At 39.0% G+C, this 16,431-nt stretch overlaps 2 protein-coding genes across 2 annotated transcripts in view; both read right to left on the reverse strand.

Annotated features, from left to right (window-relative positions):
• CPQ (carboxypeptidase Q) overlaps positions 1 to 16,431 on the reverse strand; it is a 434,372-nt gene that overhangs the window by 385,632 nt on the left and 32,309 nt on the right. The gene's annotated exons all lie outside the window — the stretch shown is intronic.
• On the reverse strand, positions 5,348 to 5,506 carry LOC123644348 (60S ribosomal protein L39-like). The gene has a single exon (XM_045560418.1). The coding sequence runs from the start codon at positions 5,501 to 5,503 to the stop codon at positions 5,348 to 5,350; it is 156 nt and encodes a 51-aa protein (XP_045416374.1). The 5' UTR covers positions 5,504 to 5,506.

A 16,431-nucleotide genomic window follows, 5' to 3' on the forward strand; every position in this document is an offset into this window, starting at 1 on the left:
AACCAGGCTGTACAAATATATGGAGTGAATAAGGCAGCCATAGGACAAGTGTCTACAATCCTAGGCTCTCACACAATCCTCTCTGCCCTTTTACCCATCCTCCATGAGAAGAGACATTGTCTTAGGATGTATGATATCCCTTCCCACATCCAACAGGACATGTGCTTTGAGTTCTTATTTTCCTTGGTGATGAAGGATTTTCTTAGTCCTTAATCTAATCCTTCTTGGGCCTGAGACCATACATTTACCAGAATGGCTAAGCCAGGAGTCCCTACTTGGGCTAAGCTAATGGACAGGAATGGGGATCAAACCCATGACTCAATGCTTATTAGCACCTTGCTCTAACAAACCCCACTAGCTCAATCTCAGAGACCTCATCCATAATCCCACACCTGGCAAACCAGCAAGCTGCACTCAGGAAATATGTGTCTGATACTGTATTAAGAACAGAGAAAACTATGTGATTAAGCGCTTACTTCATTTCTCAACTTGATACTGACTACTCTTAGAATGTGCCAAATAATCCTAAGGAAAGCAAAAGTTTTCTGTCTCAAGAAGGCTATGTTCAAAATGCTCAGAAGCCTAGGAACCACAGATCAAAATGTGGTGAAAATTTCTAAGATGATGGAAGGTCAAAATTCTTCTTTTTCTAAATCATAAAACTGACTGCTGTTTTTAGCCCACCAGTCTTTTATGTTAAGGGGCAGGGAGGGGGCGGAAATCCGGCATCTAATGAAATCTGGGCCACCTGATTAACATTAGCTCAAGATCAAGCACAGAAACCCTAAAAATACAAACAGGTTTGAGAGCCACTTAATAATAAAATACTGGCCTCCTGCCATGCTTTCTCAACAGTTAAAAAAGTATCCTTCCATATAACATTTCTCTTCTACTAAAATTATCAAAACAAGTCAGGCTTCCCAAGCACCAGCGTTTGATAGAAATGCTTAAAGCAACCAGTGAGGGAAAGGCTAAGTAATCAGACATTGCCCTGCCTGCTCTCAGTATCAGATCACTTGGAAGTCAAGGTTACCCTGATAGATGTTACAATGAAGTGTCCCCACAAATAGTGGGTGACACCCTGGCAGAAACAGCCAGATGGGGCAATAGCCAAGCAAAGGGCAGATAAGCCAAAGTTTGAAGCAAAGTTCACAAAAGAGTGATCTGTGGGCTGAATTCAGGTCAGATATATTTTCTTTGTCCTGCACACTTTTTTTTTTCCCAAATATTAAATCAGTTGTTGACACTAAAAGTTCAAGAGATTTCACATAAAAATCTAGATTTCTATTTTTTTTTCCTCTGGACAAATCAGAAGATCTGGGAGTAGTCCCATGAGAAGTAGCTACCCCATCATCAGGCCACCCTAATCCCACAAGTCCCGATAGTACTATACTAATCCTGGGATCCTAGGTCACTCATTAGTGTTCCCATCTTGGTCTATATAAACATTTGAATGTGTCACCCCTGGTTTAAGGATGTGCCAAAAGTGAGAAAGACCAGGGGTCTGGAAGTCAGTGAGCTGCAAGAGTTATCTTTCCTCAATATTTAGTTGCAAGCCAGGGATCTTGAAACAACTAGGGAAAATCAAGATGGGAGCACCAGAAAAGATAACAGTGAGATAAGACTCAACTGGAAGTGGCCTTGACAGTGTTTTTATACCTTATGTCAGGAACAGGAACTGCTAAGCAGACTGACTGATAGGCCAAGGTCAAAGCAGGTGATTGACCACACCTGTTTCCAAAGTTAGACAACTCAGAAATGTTTTAACGCAGGCCCCAGCAAAGGAAAGGGAATGGGGATTGTAGGGACAGACTTAGTTAGCTGAAGTTTCATAAGAAAAGAATGCTGTTGCTTCCGTCATATATTGGCTAAAGGGATAGAAAACAGTTTGGTGTTACTTTCTAAACTGGAAAACTTACATACTTATGACCCAAAAGAAACTCTTGCTCATGTACGAAAAGAGACACGTACAAGAATATTCATAGCCAGCCATCTAATAAGAACCTAAAAACAACCCAATATCTCATCAACAGAAGAAAGGATGAATAAATTGGCTATTAGTCCATTTTCTGTTGCTTATAACAGAATGCCTGAAAATGGGGAATTTATAAAGAAAATAAATTTATTTCTTACAGTTATGAAGGCTGAGAAGTTCAAGGTTGAGGGACCACTTCTAGTGAGAGCCTTCTTGCTGCCTGGGACTCTCTGCAGAGTCCTGAGGCAATACAGGGCATCACATGGCGAGGGGGCTGAGTGTGCTCGCTCAGGTCTCCCTTCCTCTTCTTATAAAGCCACCAGTCCCACTCCCATGATAACTCATCAATGTATTAACCTATTAATCCATTAATTCATGAATATTCACACCATAGCAAACTGTTACATTCACACAATGGAATATTACAGAGAAGTCAAAATAAATGAATGACTGTAATATGCAACAATATGGATGATTCTGAGCAATACTGAATTCTAAAAACCTAATCCTAAAAGATTATAAAAAGCATGATGCCCTATTTTTTTCAGATAGAAACAGCATAGTAACAGAAAGAGATAGAAACAGCATAGCCATAGCCTTGTAAGAACAGGACAACAACCCACTTGTGTGCCAGATTTTCTAAAAAGATGGGAGATTTCAAACAAAAAATACTCTAAAGTGCTTATTTATTTCCAAGACACCTTTTATATTGGAGAAAGAACAATTTACATCAAACTATATTCCAAAGGGCATCTTCAGAATCTGTTCTCCTCAATTTAATCTAATCTAATTTTTACTTTTAATAGCATAATAAGTACCCAAGAACCTAATACCCAAAACCAAAGCTGGGATCTTGACAGTAATCTACCATTATACCTCATCAATCTATTGCCCTGCCTACAAGTGATCAATGTTCTTAATCCGATGTTCCTATTTCCTTGCTTTCTTTTTATTTAGTTTTATTGCTAAATAAAACTAAATAAAAATGGGTATATGAGGGTAATAAAAGAGAAACTGAGTGACAGGAGTCCAAAGCCAGCCCTCTTCAACCACAGCAGCTCCTTTTAAGTGTTTTATAAACTGGGCTTCCTCCTAAGATTTCATTTTTTGAGAGGGTTCCATTGTCTAAAACAAACAAAGGGGGAGGGGAGACTGAAAAACCACCACTCTAAATAATAATACCGCATTAGCAGTGTAAGTTTTCAGTCTACATGTAAGGGTTCATAAAAGGATCCCCCTACATCAGGAAAATCCTTCAGGCTATTTAAAACATTGCTATATTTTATTTAATTTGCATGATTGGTATATTCTTTAAAAATTGTGTCAATTGAATATTTTTAAATGAAATCAAATTTTTAAAAACTATTAGGCCCTAATTTTAAAAGAAAATGGTTCTGAATTTTCTTATTTCATAAAAGTCCTTCTCCTACTTACTTTTCATGATATTTTAATATTTTGAATATGGATCCTGTAAAATAAAAACATAATTATAATGCAGTGCTTGGAAGGAGTATATTTTCAAGATAACTAACACTAAAAATGTTAAGTGAAAAACTGCCCTTGCAAGAAAAACATTTTTAATCATTTTAAGGCAATCTTTCTGTAACAGAGACACTCACTGCTCATCCAACCCCCTTTCATTAGGTGGGGTCATATTGTCTACACCTGGCCAGTAAGCTATAAGAAGAGATATGTGTCACTTCCAGGCCCAAGAATTGCAGGCCCTCCAGCTTTCTTTCCCTCTGCCAGGGCAATCAGGAAGATAGGTGCTTTGATGGAACACAAGATGGAAGCTGCCTGGATCTCTGAATCACTATATGGAGAGCAGTGTGCTAGAAAATTATGCAACCAGCAAAGGAATTTGTATGAGACAGAAATAAATCGTTGTTGTGTTAAGTCACTGAGATTTCAATTTCTGCCCTCAGACTAGCCTAGTATGTCATCTATACTACCAACTCTAACATGGTTTCCCATGCTTCTCCATTTAAATAAATTGAAGATGCTGTAGAGTAGTCAGCAAATGTTTTCTATAAAGGACCAGAAAGTAAATATTTTAGGCTTCACAGGTCCTTTGTCTTAACTACTCAACTCTACCATGGTAGTACAGAAGCAGCCATAAATAAACAATATGTAAAGAAATAGGCATGGCTGTGTTTCCATAAAACTTTATTTACAAAAGCAGACAAGTCAGATCTTGCCCATAGTTTGCCAACACCTGCTATAGATATTTAAACCTTTCCCTTATGAACTCTGGATATGTAGCCTGGAGAAGTAAAAACTAAGGAACCCACAAGAGTTTCCTGTGTATTTTAAAAGCAGTCATATGAAAAAGAGAATAAACATGATCTCTATTTGTTCATTCATTCAATAAGTAAATATTAACAGAATACTAGCTATGCACCACACATTGTACTAAGCACTGTGGATACATTGGACAAGACAGATAAAATCTCTGCCTTTATAGAGCTTATTTCCTGTGGGAGTAATGAGAACAAATAAGAGAATTGTTAATAATGACACTAGGGTAGTGTATGATACATAAAGCAGGAGCTCTATCCTAGTATAGGCCTCTGAGAAAAAGTTGTCTGTGCTGCAATCTAAAGGATGAGCAAGAGTTAGCCAAGTAAAGTAGGGAGTAAGAGAGTGAGGATTCCAGACAAAGAAAAACAGATGTGCAAAGGCAAGGAGGCCATTGTACATTTGCCAAACTGGAAAAGATCAGTATAAGATACACAAGGGTCTCCAGTTCCAACCAGGCTAATACAAAAACAAACATCACATGTACTCACCATTAAATTGGAACTAATCAAACAACACTTATGTTCACATATGGAAATAAAACTCATCAGAAATCAAGCAGGTGGGGGGGTAGAGATGAGTAAATTCACACATAATGGGTACAATGTATACTATCTGGGTGATGGGCACACCTATAACTTTGACTCAAACTATACAAAAGCAATTTATGTAACCAAAACGTTTATAACCCTGTAAAATCTTGAAATAAATAAAATAAAATAAAATAATGTGCCAGGGTTCAGGATAGAGCAACAAAAACTACAGCTGAAGAGGGAGACAGGAGACAGATCATAGAGGAAGGCCTGTGACTACTCTAAAGAGTTTGACCTTTATCCTAAGGGTAAGAGTGCCTAATAAGTTTGCTTTCTTTTTTTTTTTTTTTTAAACAAAAGGTCTCACATATTTATTACTGAACCAGCTTATTAGTACAGAGCATATAAACAAAGAGAAAAAGCACTTTTCCCAATGAAATGTGTCTGTCCAGATATTAGTGACATTTCCAGCTTGATATGGTAAGATGATAGCGACCTTGATACAGTATAAATATGCGTGCCATTATATCATGTACAATCCTTATAGACCCAGCTTGGTTCTTCTCCAATATCTCCTCTTGGAATTGTACCTGATTTTATTGCCAGTTTTCATACAAATCCATTGGGGAATGGGACGATTTTGCTTCTGTTTCATGGCCAGAAACCTCTTGATTCTGAAAGTCTTGTGAGAAGACATGGCGAGGGAGAGTCAACGGGATGCAGCACAATGGCAGACAGAGGGAGGAAAAGCCTAATAAGTTTTCAAACAGGGGAATGACAAGAATAGATTTGTGTTTTGTGTTTCAGAAAGTTCCCTCTGGAGTTTGTGAGGAGGCTGAAAGTAAGGAGACCAGGAGACCACTTAGAAGAGTATTGTTCTAATTCTGATAGGATGATTATCACCTGTACTAGGTATGGATGGGATTGAAAGGAGTAGAAGGAGGTCTTCTGCTTCCAATAGAAATCACAGAAACTGGAGTTAATGGTACAGGTCTACCCTCCCTCCAAAAATGACTACAGAAACATAAAATTGTACATAACTAGCAACTAACTAAATTCAAGCACTGGGAAGAGGGCAGCGAGCTAGAGTCCAAGCAGAGCACACCAGTCTCACTGAGCTGAGAAATAAGCAAGGCAGGGCACCATAGGAGAAGAAACTATACAATGTGGGCCCCAAAAGTCCATGTAAAGGTCCCCTGCAAATCTACTGCTGAAGGCTGAGCTATAAATACACAGGGTAAGACTATACAAAGGTTACAGAGAGTGGCTGCTATAGGGTTGAAAATAGAATAGAAATACCAAGGTTTGAGCATTGGTGGAGGATATTGGCATTTGGCACAGCCAGGGAGGAAAGAAAATCTCATTAACACCTCATTAACACTCCTGAGCATCCAGCAGAAACACCAGAAAGGTTTTATCTCAAGGAAAAGGACCCTAGAGCATGCATTCTCAACAGGGGTAATATCATCCCCAAAGAAGAGAAAATTATTTCTTGGCAGGGAGGGGGCAGCAAAAGATTCTTAGATATTACAGTGCTTTGTAGCCTTCCAAAGAACCTCCACAAACAGATATACAGTTATATCTGTGGTATCAAAACTTCATAGGGGAGACCATAATTGGGGAAAAAAATCCATAAAATCTCCTTGGAGAACAATAATTAAAAATAAAAAGATAGAGACACATTGCCCTAGAGTACAGACTACTCTAGACCTGCCCAACAAAGGCCTACGACTAGGCCTTGACAAGATCTTCAGAGGAAACAGAGTTTGTAAGCTATGTCCTAGTAAGTTAGAGGGGCTTAAGCAACCCCTAGAGCTTTCCACAGAACCCTTCTGGCAAAGCATAATACCACACCTATCTAAGTTCAAGGTGATCAGCCAATAATTCAACTGCTTTCTAGACAAACAAAACACACACACACACACACACACACACACACACATATACACAAATACACAAAACTCTTCAGAGGAAGATAACAGATTTCAGAATGTCTACAATGCATTGTCTACAGTGTCTAGCATGCAGTAAAAATTTACTAGATCTGCAAAGAGAAAGGAACATGTGACCCATAGTTTTAAAAAAAGTTATCAATAGAAACTGACTCCAAGATGACCCAGGTGTTGGATTAACCAAAGACCTTAAGACAGTTGTTATAAACATGTTCATAAATTTAAAGAAACTATGTCCAAATAATTAAAAGAAAGTATGGTCTTGATTAATAAACAAATGGGAACCTCAGCAGAGAAATGAAAACTCAAAAAAAGAAAAAGAAAAAAAAAACATTTAAATTCTGAGACTGAAAATTATGATACCTAAAATAAAAGAAGTACACAGATCTGAAAGATATTTTAGGAGTTATATATTAAGGATATTCAATAGTGGTGAATAGTGATAAAGGTGAATCCTCCAAATTTTTCCCAGACAACTGTGTGGATAATAATGTCATTTATTGAGATAGGTAACTCTGCAAGAGAAGTAAGTTGATGTTGTTCCAAAAGTTGAAAACAGAGGGCCACTGTGTGGAGACTGTAAAGGGCCAGATGATAGGATAACCTAGAACACTTACAGCTATACAAAAATGCAATTGATGTGTTGCTAAGTAGGAAGTACCCTTCATAGAAAACTAATGGCACAAAATTAATGAACTAGAGATTTTATGGAAGAGAATAATATTGTATGGAATAGAAGACTGGACTAGATATCATAAAAGTCCTCTTTTAAAGTTAAATTTCTATTGTTCTTGAATCATTATGAGACCCATGTACTGTGCTGAATGAAATACAGACAGAGGCCCAACAAATAATGTGAAAAATATATCTAGGGCTTAGTTTGTCCTTTTACTAACTGACTCCAGATTTAGAAGATGATGTGGTAGACAGAATAATGGTCCCTACAAAGATGTCTAAGTCTTAATTCTTGGAACCTGTGACTATATTAGATTATATAACAGAGGTGAATTAAGATTACTAGTCAGCTGACTTTAAGATAGCCAGATATTTTGGGAATATCCAAGTAGGCCCAATGTAATCACAAGAATCCTTAAAAATGGAAGAGAGAGGCAGAGGAAGATATGACCATAGAAGAAAGGAACAGAGAGATGCAACATTGGTGGCTTTGAAGATGAAGGTAGTGGGCCACAAACTAAGGAATAGGGGCAGCCACTAAAGCTAGAAAGGGCAAGGAAACGGACTCTCCCCTAAAGCCTCCAGAAACAAAAGCAGCCCGGCCAGCATCTTGATTTTAGCCCAGTGAGACCTGTGCCAGACTTCTAACCTGAGTGTCAGAGTGTCACCATGTGACAAGACTTCACTGGTCATTGCTGCCTTTGAAGACAGAGGAAGGAGCCACAAGCCAAAAATGCAGGCATCCTCTAGCAGCTAGTAAAGGCAAGGGAACAGATTCTCTGCTAGAGCCTTCAGAAGGAATACAGCTGTACTGACACTTTGATTTTAGCCCAGTGAAACTCATTTTGGACTTCTGACTCCCAGAATGACAAAATAATAAATTTGTGTGATTTCACGCCAAAAAATAATTAATTAATTAAAATAAAATGGTGTTGTTTAAGCCACTACATTTGTGATAATTTTTTAACAGCAGCAATAGAAAGCTAATACAATTATCTAGAACAATACTGCTATTTAATATAGTTGCCACTATCCACATATGCTTAAATTAATTGAATTGAAATAAAGATTAAAATTCAGTTTCTCAATTGCTGTAGCCACATTTCCAGTGCTCAGTAGCTAACTATGGCTAGTGGCCACTGTATAGGACAGTGCAGACAAAAACTTCCATCACTGCAGAAATTTCTATTGGAGAGCAGTGATCTATCTCTTCAGTGCCTCTCCTCAATTGAGGGCCTATTACTCTGTGTAGGGTTATTTTTATAGGTATAAGCCTCCTTTTTTCCCTATATCAAATGTCAAATCTATGCTGCTAGGAGAAAATAAATAAGATGCCACAGATACAACTAAATAAAGTTCTGGGTCTATCATAGGAAAGGAGACCCTATTCTGGTTTTACTGAGTCAAACTGTGGGCTTTGTGGAAGGCATTTACCCTGGACTCAGAGACTTTTTACTTCAGCTTATTCCTACCTTTGTGGCTATGCTGGAAGGTTACGGTTGTAAGAAATACAAAAATTGAATACCAAGATCCCTACTGCAATTTAAAATTTGCAAAAATGTAAAAGGATGTAAGTAATGACTAATGAATAAAAAATCCAAAATCATTTCCTCCTCTATAACTTTTCTGGGTTTTATTCACAGTATTAAAATAATGAAACCTGAAGATGTAGAGCAGTTAGTGTCAATGAATAAGGTCATGTTATTCAAAATTATACTACTGCTTGTGAATCATAACTTCCCATTTTAACATTAAGCTGTCATTTTAAATGTATGCCTTCAAATGTTTTAAAAATTGGTCTTCACTCATGTAGACAGAACTTCAAATTCAACTTGATTTAAAAATCAGTAAAATTCTTTCACTCAAAGTCGCCATCCAATTTAGCCCTATCTCCCCAACCTGATACACTTTACATACTCACCCCCAATTCTCAAGAGCTAAGCTTACTCTTCTCTGGCCACATAAAGGTCATGCTGGTGCTTTTCCTCCCCAAGGCTAACAAAATACTCAGTCATCCAAGTCACCTAGAGTTGGGGAATAAAACAGGCAGCACAAAAGATAACAGACACAGGCTGAAACGCATATACCTGGCTTAAAATAACAGAGTCATTGGTTCAAAACCAGGGACTTAAAAACTCCAAAGGTCAAGTAAGCATAAAATTCCACAGGTCAAGAACAAGCAGTAAGTCTAGAAAAAAAATGCAGATGGCAAAGATCGTGAATTAAAACAGAGTCCAAGCATCAAGGACTGGATCACCAGCTATCAGCAAGCCTTTAATATTACAATATTTGTCTCAGCCCAGGACAAAGAACCAATCCCCAAACACAGGAATAGCAGGCTAAACTAGCCGAGGCAGCCTGCCAGAATGCGGAACGACTGGGAGGAGAGGAAGGCCCACTTACTGTCACACACTGAACACATTATCATTACATCTATTAGCAAAGAGAATACACAAACCTCATTACCAAAGGCAAAAATTATATGAGGTGGAAAAAATGTATTTCAAAATGGAAAATGGGAAAGAAAGGTGATAACTGTATAAAAATAGTATTAAATCCAGAGTAAAATACTGCCTATAATTGTGAAATATGCCCTTGGGATTCTTTGGGCAAAGGAAAAAGGGGGATTGGGATAAAGTTAGGGGAAGTGAGCAACAGGCAGTCAGCAGGGACAGGGAATATAAGGAAAGAGCCTATTCATAGACCTGGGCATAGTAAGCTCCAAGTTGGTGAGGCAGACACCAAATTCTCGGCTACAGCAGCTTCTTGGAATAACTTTTAGCAGCCACAGGTTTAGGGGTAGGAGCAAATCTATGCAAAGAAACCACAGATGCAGAATTTAGACTTCTCTGCCCCTCAAAAAGTTTTCCATCTGCTTCCTGATACCCAAAAGTCACCATTTCACAGTATTAGACAAAAGGCTTAAAATAAAATATCTAGGGTCTCCCACAAAGACGAGGCCATGTGAGGAAAAATTTGCTTTCTGCTCTTGCTCATCTTTCCTACGAAGGCTCTTTATTCCCACTCATTCACAGATATGCTCCATGCCCACTACGCAGGAAGTGTGCCAGGTACTAGGGTTTCTAGAACAATTTTAACAAATGAAGTCCCTGCTCTCAAGGCCAACAGAGGGAACAGAACAAGAAAATAAATGGTCAAAATATGGTAAATTAAATAGAGTTCTGTTAGAGAGACATGCTTGGTCAATTGAAAATAAAACCATTTAGAGAGGCCACAGAAATCAGCATAAAGAGTTTAATCTCTTCTGCTTTTAAGATTCCTCTTCCCTATTCATTCTTCTTTATCAAGTCTTTAAAAGTTGAAGTTCCTCAAGGCTCAGTCTGAATGAAGCCCTCTGTTTTTCTTACCCTATACTCTTTCCCTAGACAATTTAATCAGTGCCCTTGACTTTAAACACCATCTACCGTGCTATCACTCAAGTGTGTATATTCATTTCAGACTTCTCTGAAACCAAAAATATGTATATCCAATTGTCTACTTCACATCTCCAGCTGGATATTTCACGGGTACTTTGAATTCAAGATTTCCCAAACTGAACACCTAATCTTCAATACCATGAATGGTCACACCATCTACTCAGTTGTCCCTCTCCAATCCATAACAGCAACAGATTGATTTCCCATTTATAATTCTTCAATAGCTTCCCAACGCTCTTAGGATGAAACTCCAAAACCCTCCTAATCCCTTAATAGCCTACCCTCTCCTACCTCCATAGGTTCATCTCATGTACTTTCCTACTCTTGAACTCCATATACATTTGATTTTATCTCACACCCACCAATGTGCCATGCGTTGTCCTCATCCGTCTGTCTAGAATATATTCTCTTTGCTCCCTTTAGTTAATGCTTACTTCTTCAGAGTTCAATTCCAATTGGTATTTCCTTAAAGTAGTATTTCCTTAAAGAAGTATTCCTGATTCCCATATTAAGTCAAATCCCCAGGAATACACTTCATAACATTACCATAATTATAATTAAATAAGAATAAACATTTATTAAGCACCTACTATTGGACCAAATACTGTTCTAGGTGATGGAGATTCAACAACAGGACAGGCGAACAAGGTTTCTGCTCTTTTGGAGCCATACACTTATCATGAGGGATGACAGACAATAAACAAATAATCAAAAAAGCAAGATAACTTCAGATAATAATAGGTAATATGAGCATAATAAAACAGGTGATGTGGTGAATAGTGGCTGGGTCAGAAACAGGGCCAAAAGGGAGAGTACTACCTTAGATGGATTGTTCAGTGTCTGCTTTTCCTGAAGCAATGTAAGTTTCAAAGGGGAGGAGTTTTATTTTACTGCTATATCCCAAGTGCCTGGGACATAATAAGTGCTCAGTGAATATTTAAGAAATAAAAGTATGAAAGATGCTGCTTTCTAAATAGGACTATTTTCCAGTATGCCAAAGAATAATCTCAGTGAATTCGATTTTCATTTTTGTCACTAGTACATCTTCAAAATATTTGTTGAATAGATGAATAAATGAAATGAAAATCCACTTCCATAGGTCCCCAGTCATACATAATATCTTTCATGGATCAGAATCCCCTTGCATAATCTACCTCTCTAAATCCTTGATGCTTGACTTTTTAACTCCCCTATTGCCAAACAGACTATAAGGTACCCACCAATGGCTGATAACCTCTTTGTTTATCAAAGTGCTCTTGCTAAGTACACTATTATGTACTCTGATAAAAGACAGATGGACCTTAATCTTATTAGACAGGATTAAGGGAAATAAACAATGTGTATAACAAACTATATAAAATTCCATTTCAAAAATCTCAATAGCTAGTGCTCAATAAATAGTATGTAATCAATTAGAAGGCAACTTGGAACTTGCTTGCCTCAAAGGTTTTACGACTTACTTAAAAAGAAAAAAAAACATTGATTCTAGGCCCATTTATGTTATTTCTTAAAATGTAAAATAATAGATTAGATTATTTTATAGGTTTTAAGTATTCATTTTAGCATTCATTTAATCATTCATTCATTCAGTAAGCATTTACTGAGCACTAACTATTTGCCAGGCACCATGTAAGCTAATGTGTATATCATTTCATGAACTAAAGAAACAACACCTGTGTAGTGGCAGTGCTTAGCAAATAGCTACATTGCTTAGAAAGATGACTGTGTATCTAGCCAAATTTAGATGGCAAGAGATGTTTATTATCACCTCTGTCAGAAAAAGATACATGGTAAAATCTCACTAGTCATGGAGTTATGTTCTATGAAGTTGCCACAAACACTGAATTCCCATGGCTTCCAGGGAAATACAAGGTAGTTAGGTTCTTATAAACCTCTGGTCACATTTTCATCAACTTATCAAGATATAACCTTGTTTTATCTGTGTATCTTTTAAAGATGCCATATTTAATATCTATCAATTCATTAACATTGCATTCACAGCCAACAGCACCATAACTTAAGGTTGAATGAAGCTTATCTAACACACACATTTTCTCTGTAAGGAAAATCAAAACCTTCCTGTGCTTAGGAACACTAGACAGCACTTCAGCACTACACATGGGGGCCATTTTAAACAGTGAAATCACCCCAAAAAAGCAAAAAATGTGAAATTAAATAGACCACAAAGAGGCTACTTTTTTACAGGAGGAGAGGGGGAAGGAAGAAGAGGAGAGAAAAAATATAATTCCTGTTTTTGAAACTTGTCTCTACCACTTACTAGCTGTGTGATCTTAGGAAAGTTACTTAATGCCTCCATGCCTCCGTTTACCATCTTGAAAGCAGGATAGTATTACCTATACCTTGCAGGTTTGTGGTGAAGATTAAAAGACTTACTACATAAAAGTGTTTAGTGCAGTGCCTGGTACATAGTAAGCACTATTTAAGTGTTCACTATCAAAATAAACAAACATAAAGCAACGGGGCATTATCTTAAACTTTCAGTAAGAATATGTGATGGGTACAGAATGGCTATTCAATGGCTTTGGCTTTCATTCACCTCTCTCTCTCTTCTTCTCCCTTTCCCTCCCCACCTCATCTTCATCGCTTCCTTCTTGCCTATGCCGCTCACCCCATGGAAGCCCACACAGCATGTTGGAAGGTCCTCCTCCCTCAAGGAGTTTGTGGACCTATAGGAAAAGAGTTTGCTCTAAATGCAAGTGGCTCCCATTTCACAATTAAGACAGCACTTCCTTCAAATAAAGACTGGACAGTTTCTAGAATGAACACCCCTCCCTGCTGTGCTCCCACCAGCTACTGCCAAAGACAAACCAATTATCCACAGGCAGAAGGAGCCTTCGTGTTACCCCTGCAACTCTGCAACAACTGCCTCTTTCCATGACAGCAAGTCTCCATCTTGCCAGCAGGACTTCAGTTTTTAGTGGGTCACCAAAGAAGGGAAGTGCAGGACAAAGTGAAAGAGAGATTAGGAGCCAGATGAGAAACTGGCAATGCCAGAGCTGAGGACCTCTCAAAGCAAACCTGCCACACGCATCTCCAAGCTGGAGAATATGGAAAGGAGGTTAGGGCCAGAACCAATGAGTAGAAGGGATAAGATATAATGGCTAATGCACAAACAAAACTTCCTCCAGTTGGAGATGTGGATGGGGTCTGGAGCAGAGACATTAAAGCCAGCCATGAGTGGCAGTGCTTTAACTGGCAACCCGAAAATCCCCTCCTGCCAAACTTTGCAGGGCCAGGGTTGCCAAGGAACGCACTCACACAGCCAAGAGTATGTTATTCAGAGCATCTTCCCAGTGAAATGTGTGTGGCACATTTTGAGGCTGGCAGAAGCCCTGCCTCAGATCTCTTTGGAGCTTCCTCATCTTTCTGATCAGAACAAGAAGCCCTTTCTCATGGTTTTCATAATACGAACTCCTAGTTAGTTAGATACATTTAAACTTCCAAATTAACCAGAAAAATGCTTTGAAAATGTATTGAATTCATTGAAAAAGATGGTCTGGGATTTAGAGAACATCAAGTACTTGTCACATTAGACACACCTAACTACTTCAAACTACATTTGATAACTACATTGGCCATTAGTCCTTGCTTCACCAGATCTGTCTCCAGTTGCAATAATAATCAGCTCCCCCTTTCAAGGATCTATGCTGCAGGCATCACTCCAGACACTTCTTAGAACTTATTTAATCTTCCCCCAAACCCCTGGGAAGATGATGTTACCACCTATGGGAAGTAATCTGCCAAAAATCATGTGGAAAGTAAGTGGCTGAGCAAGGATTCCAACCCCAGACAGTTTGACTTTAACATCTATATTCTTTCCACCACATTGTAGATAGCCAGGTTATTATACAGTCTACACTCAACAGAATCCAAACTTGAAATGGGTTTATTTCCCCCAATCGCTGCTACCAGCTGTGCTACACTGAATCATATTTTGTTGTCTCTTCATAACAACTGGGCAGATTCTACAACTTTCCAATCGCTTTCAGTTATTAGAAGAATCTAATTCCAGTATTTAAGACTCAAACCTATTCCAGTTTCATATGTAGTATAAAGCTCTTCACCTTCCATCTCTGCAGGGCTCACCAGGCTTCAGAGGGCTTAGAGAGGGCAGAGGATCCACTCTTCTCTGCCTACCCTTTAGGAAGAGAGGAGCTGTGCTCTGTGTCCAGTGTGCCTCTTCCCTCCTCCATCGTCCAAGCCATAAGTCCACCCATGCTTTAGAGCAGAGAGAACGAAAGCCAAGAGGTGGCAGGGGTTGACCATGAGACTGGCTGCCTGGGAGAGGTAGGTAGCTGTTTTGAGTTCCCATTCTAGCTAGGCCTAATTCATTCTGATGCTGGTGGTCTTCACTAATTTGGTGGTTTCTACACAGAAGGTGCAGTGCAGTTTACTTCAAGAGATGTTCTGCTTCACTCCACCTCTATCCATGACTGAGAATGCCCTCAGAGGAGGGAACAACTGTGTCTTCATTTTCTGTCTCTGCCACTGGTCTGTGCCCCCATCCTCTTAACAAATGGGGCATCTCCTAACTGGATGCCACCTGATCAGATCCCAAACTCATGCCTTGCTTTCTACATTCTATGCTGCTTCTGCAGAGCCATAGGAACCATGAAAATCTTCTTCCAGGCCTTCGAGGTGGGGTGGGGGATTCACTCTGTCTTCTCTTCAGACACTTTATCCTGCAATCTCTTCTCCATCACCTTTGGAGACTACTGTAGCCAGGCAAGCGGCAGCACCAATTTCCAAGATCATATATGCCCCTACACGTCAGGGACCCCCGTCAGGCTCTTTCCTTCCTTCACCACACTTAGCTCCACTCCATCCTTAGTGACAGCACCAAGCAGGGCCTCTACTGCCTTACCTCATCCAACATCTACTTATTAGAGTAGGAGACTAGGAGACAGGGCTAAGACCGATGCAGAGTCTTGAAGATTGGGTGCAGGTGTTAAAGTAAACAACCTTAAACAAAAAGCTGATAACCACAAGCAAGAATCAGCTTCAACTGGCTCCTCAGCTATCTCTGTCACCTTACACTAACATTGGCAAATTACAGTATCATTTACATTGCAGTTTCAAAATTTCTCCAACCTTGAAATCACCATGACTGTTCCAAAACAACCACATAAAGTATGAAAATGGGAGGGAATCCAATTCTAGGAATTACTACCCAAATTGTTAGTGAAAGCCAGCCCCTTGGCCTTGAATATTCCTCTCTTCAATTAATAAAACTACAAAATATCTAAAACCACTTCCTCCCAGTGCAGCTGGCTCTCTTTCAGCCTGCCTGCTCTCCTCCCTAAGAGTGTACTTTCGCTTTCGATTAAAAAAAAAAAAAAACAAAAACTATCACTTGCTTGGCTTATGTGGTGCGTACTGAAATTCTGTGACCAACAAACACCACAAACTTGGAAAAACCTCCACTCAAAGGCCAGTAACATCGCCAGGAGTGAGAAGCCAGTCTCCTCTTGACAACCCCAGGCTTTTGTCTAGTTTTCCACTTGGCACAGGGCTTTGATGCAGACAAGCAGCCCCTATGG

This window comes from Lemur catta, chromosome 9, assembly GCF_020740605.2.
Source record: "Lemur catta isolate mLemCat1 chromosome 9, mLemCat1.pri, whole genome shotgun sequence".
NCBI lineage: Eukaryota > Metazoa > Chordata > Mammalia > Primates > Lemuridae > Lemur > Lemur catta.

What these genes read in the sequence shown, in the direction of transcription:
- LOC123644348 (XM_045560418.1), bottom strand. Translation starts at nt 5,503, where the DNA reads ATGTCTTCTCACAAGACTTTCAGAATCAAGAGGTTTCTGGCCATGAAA.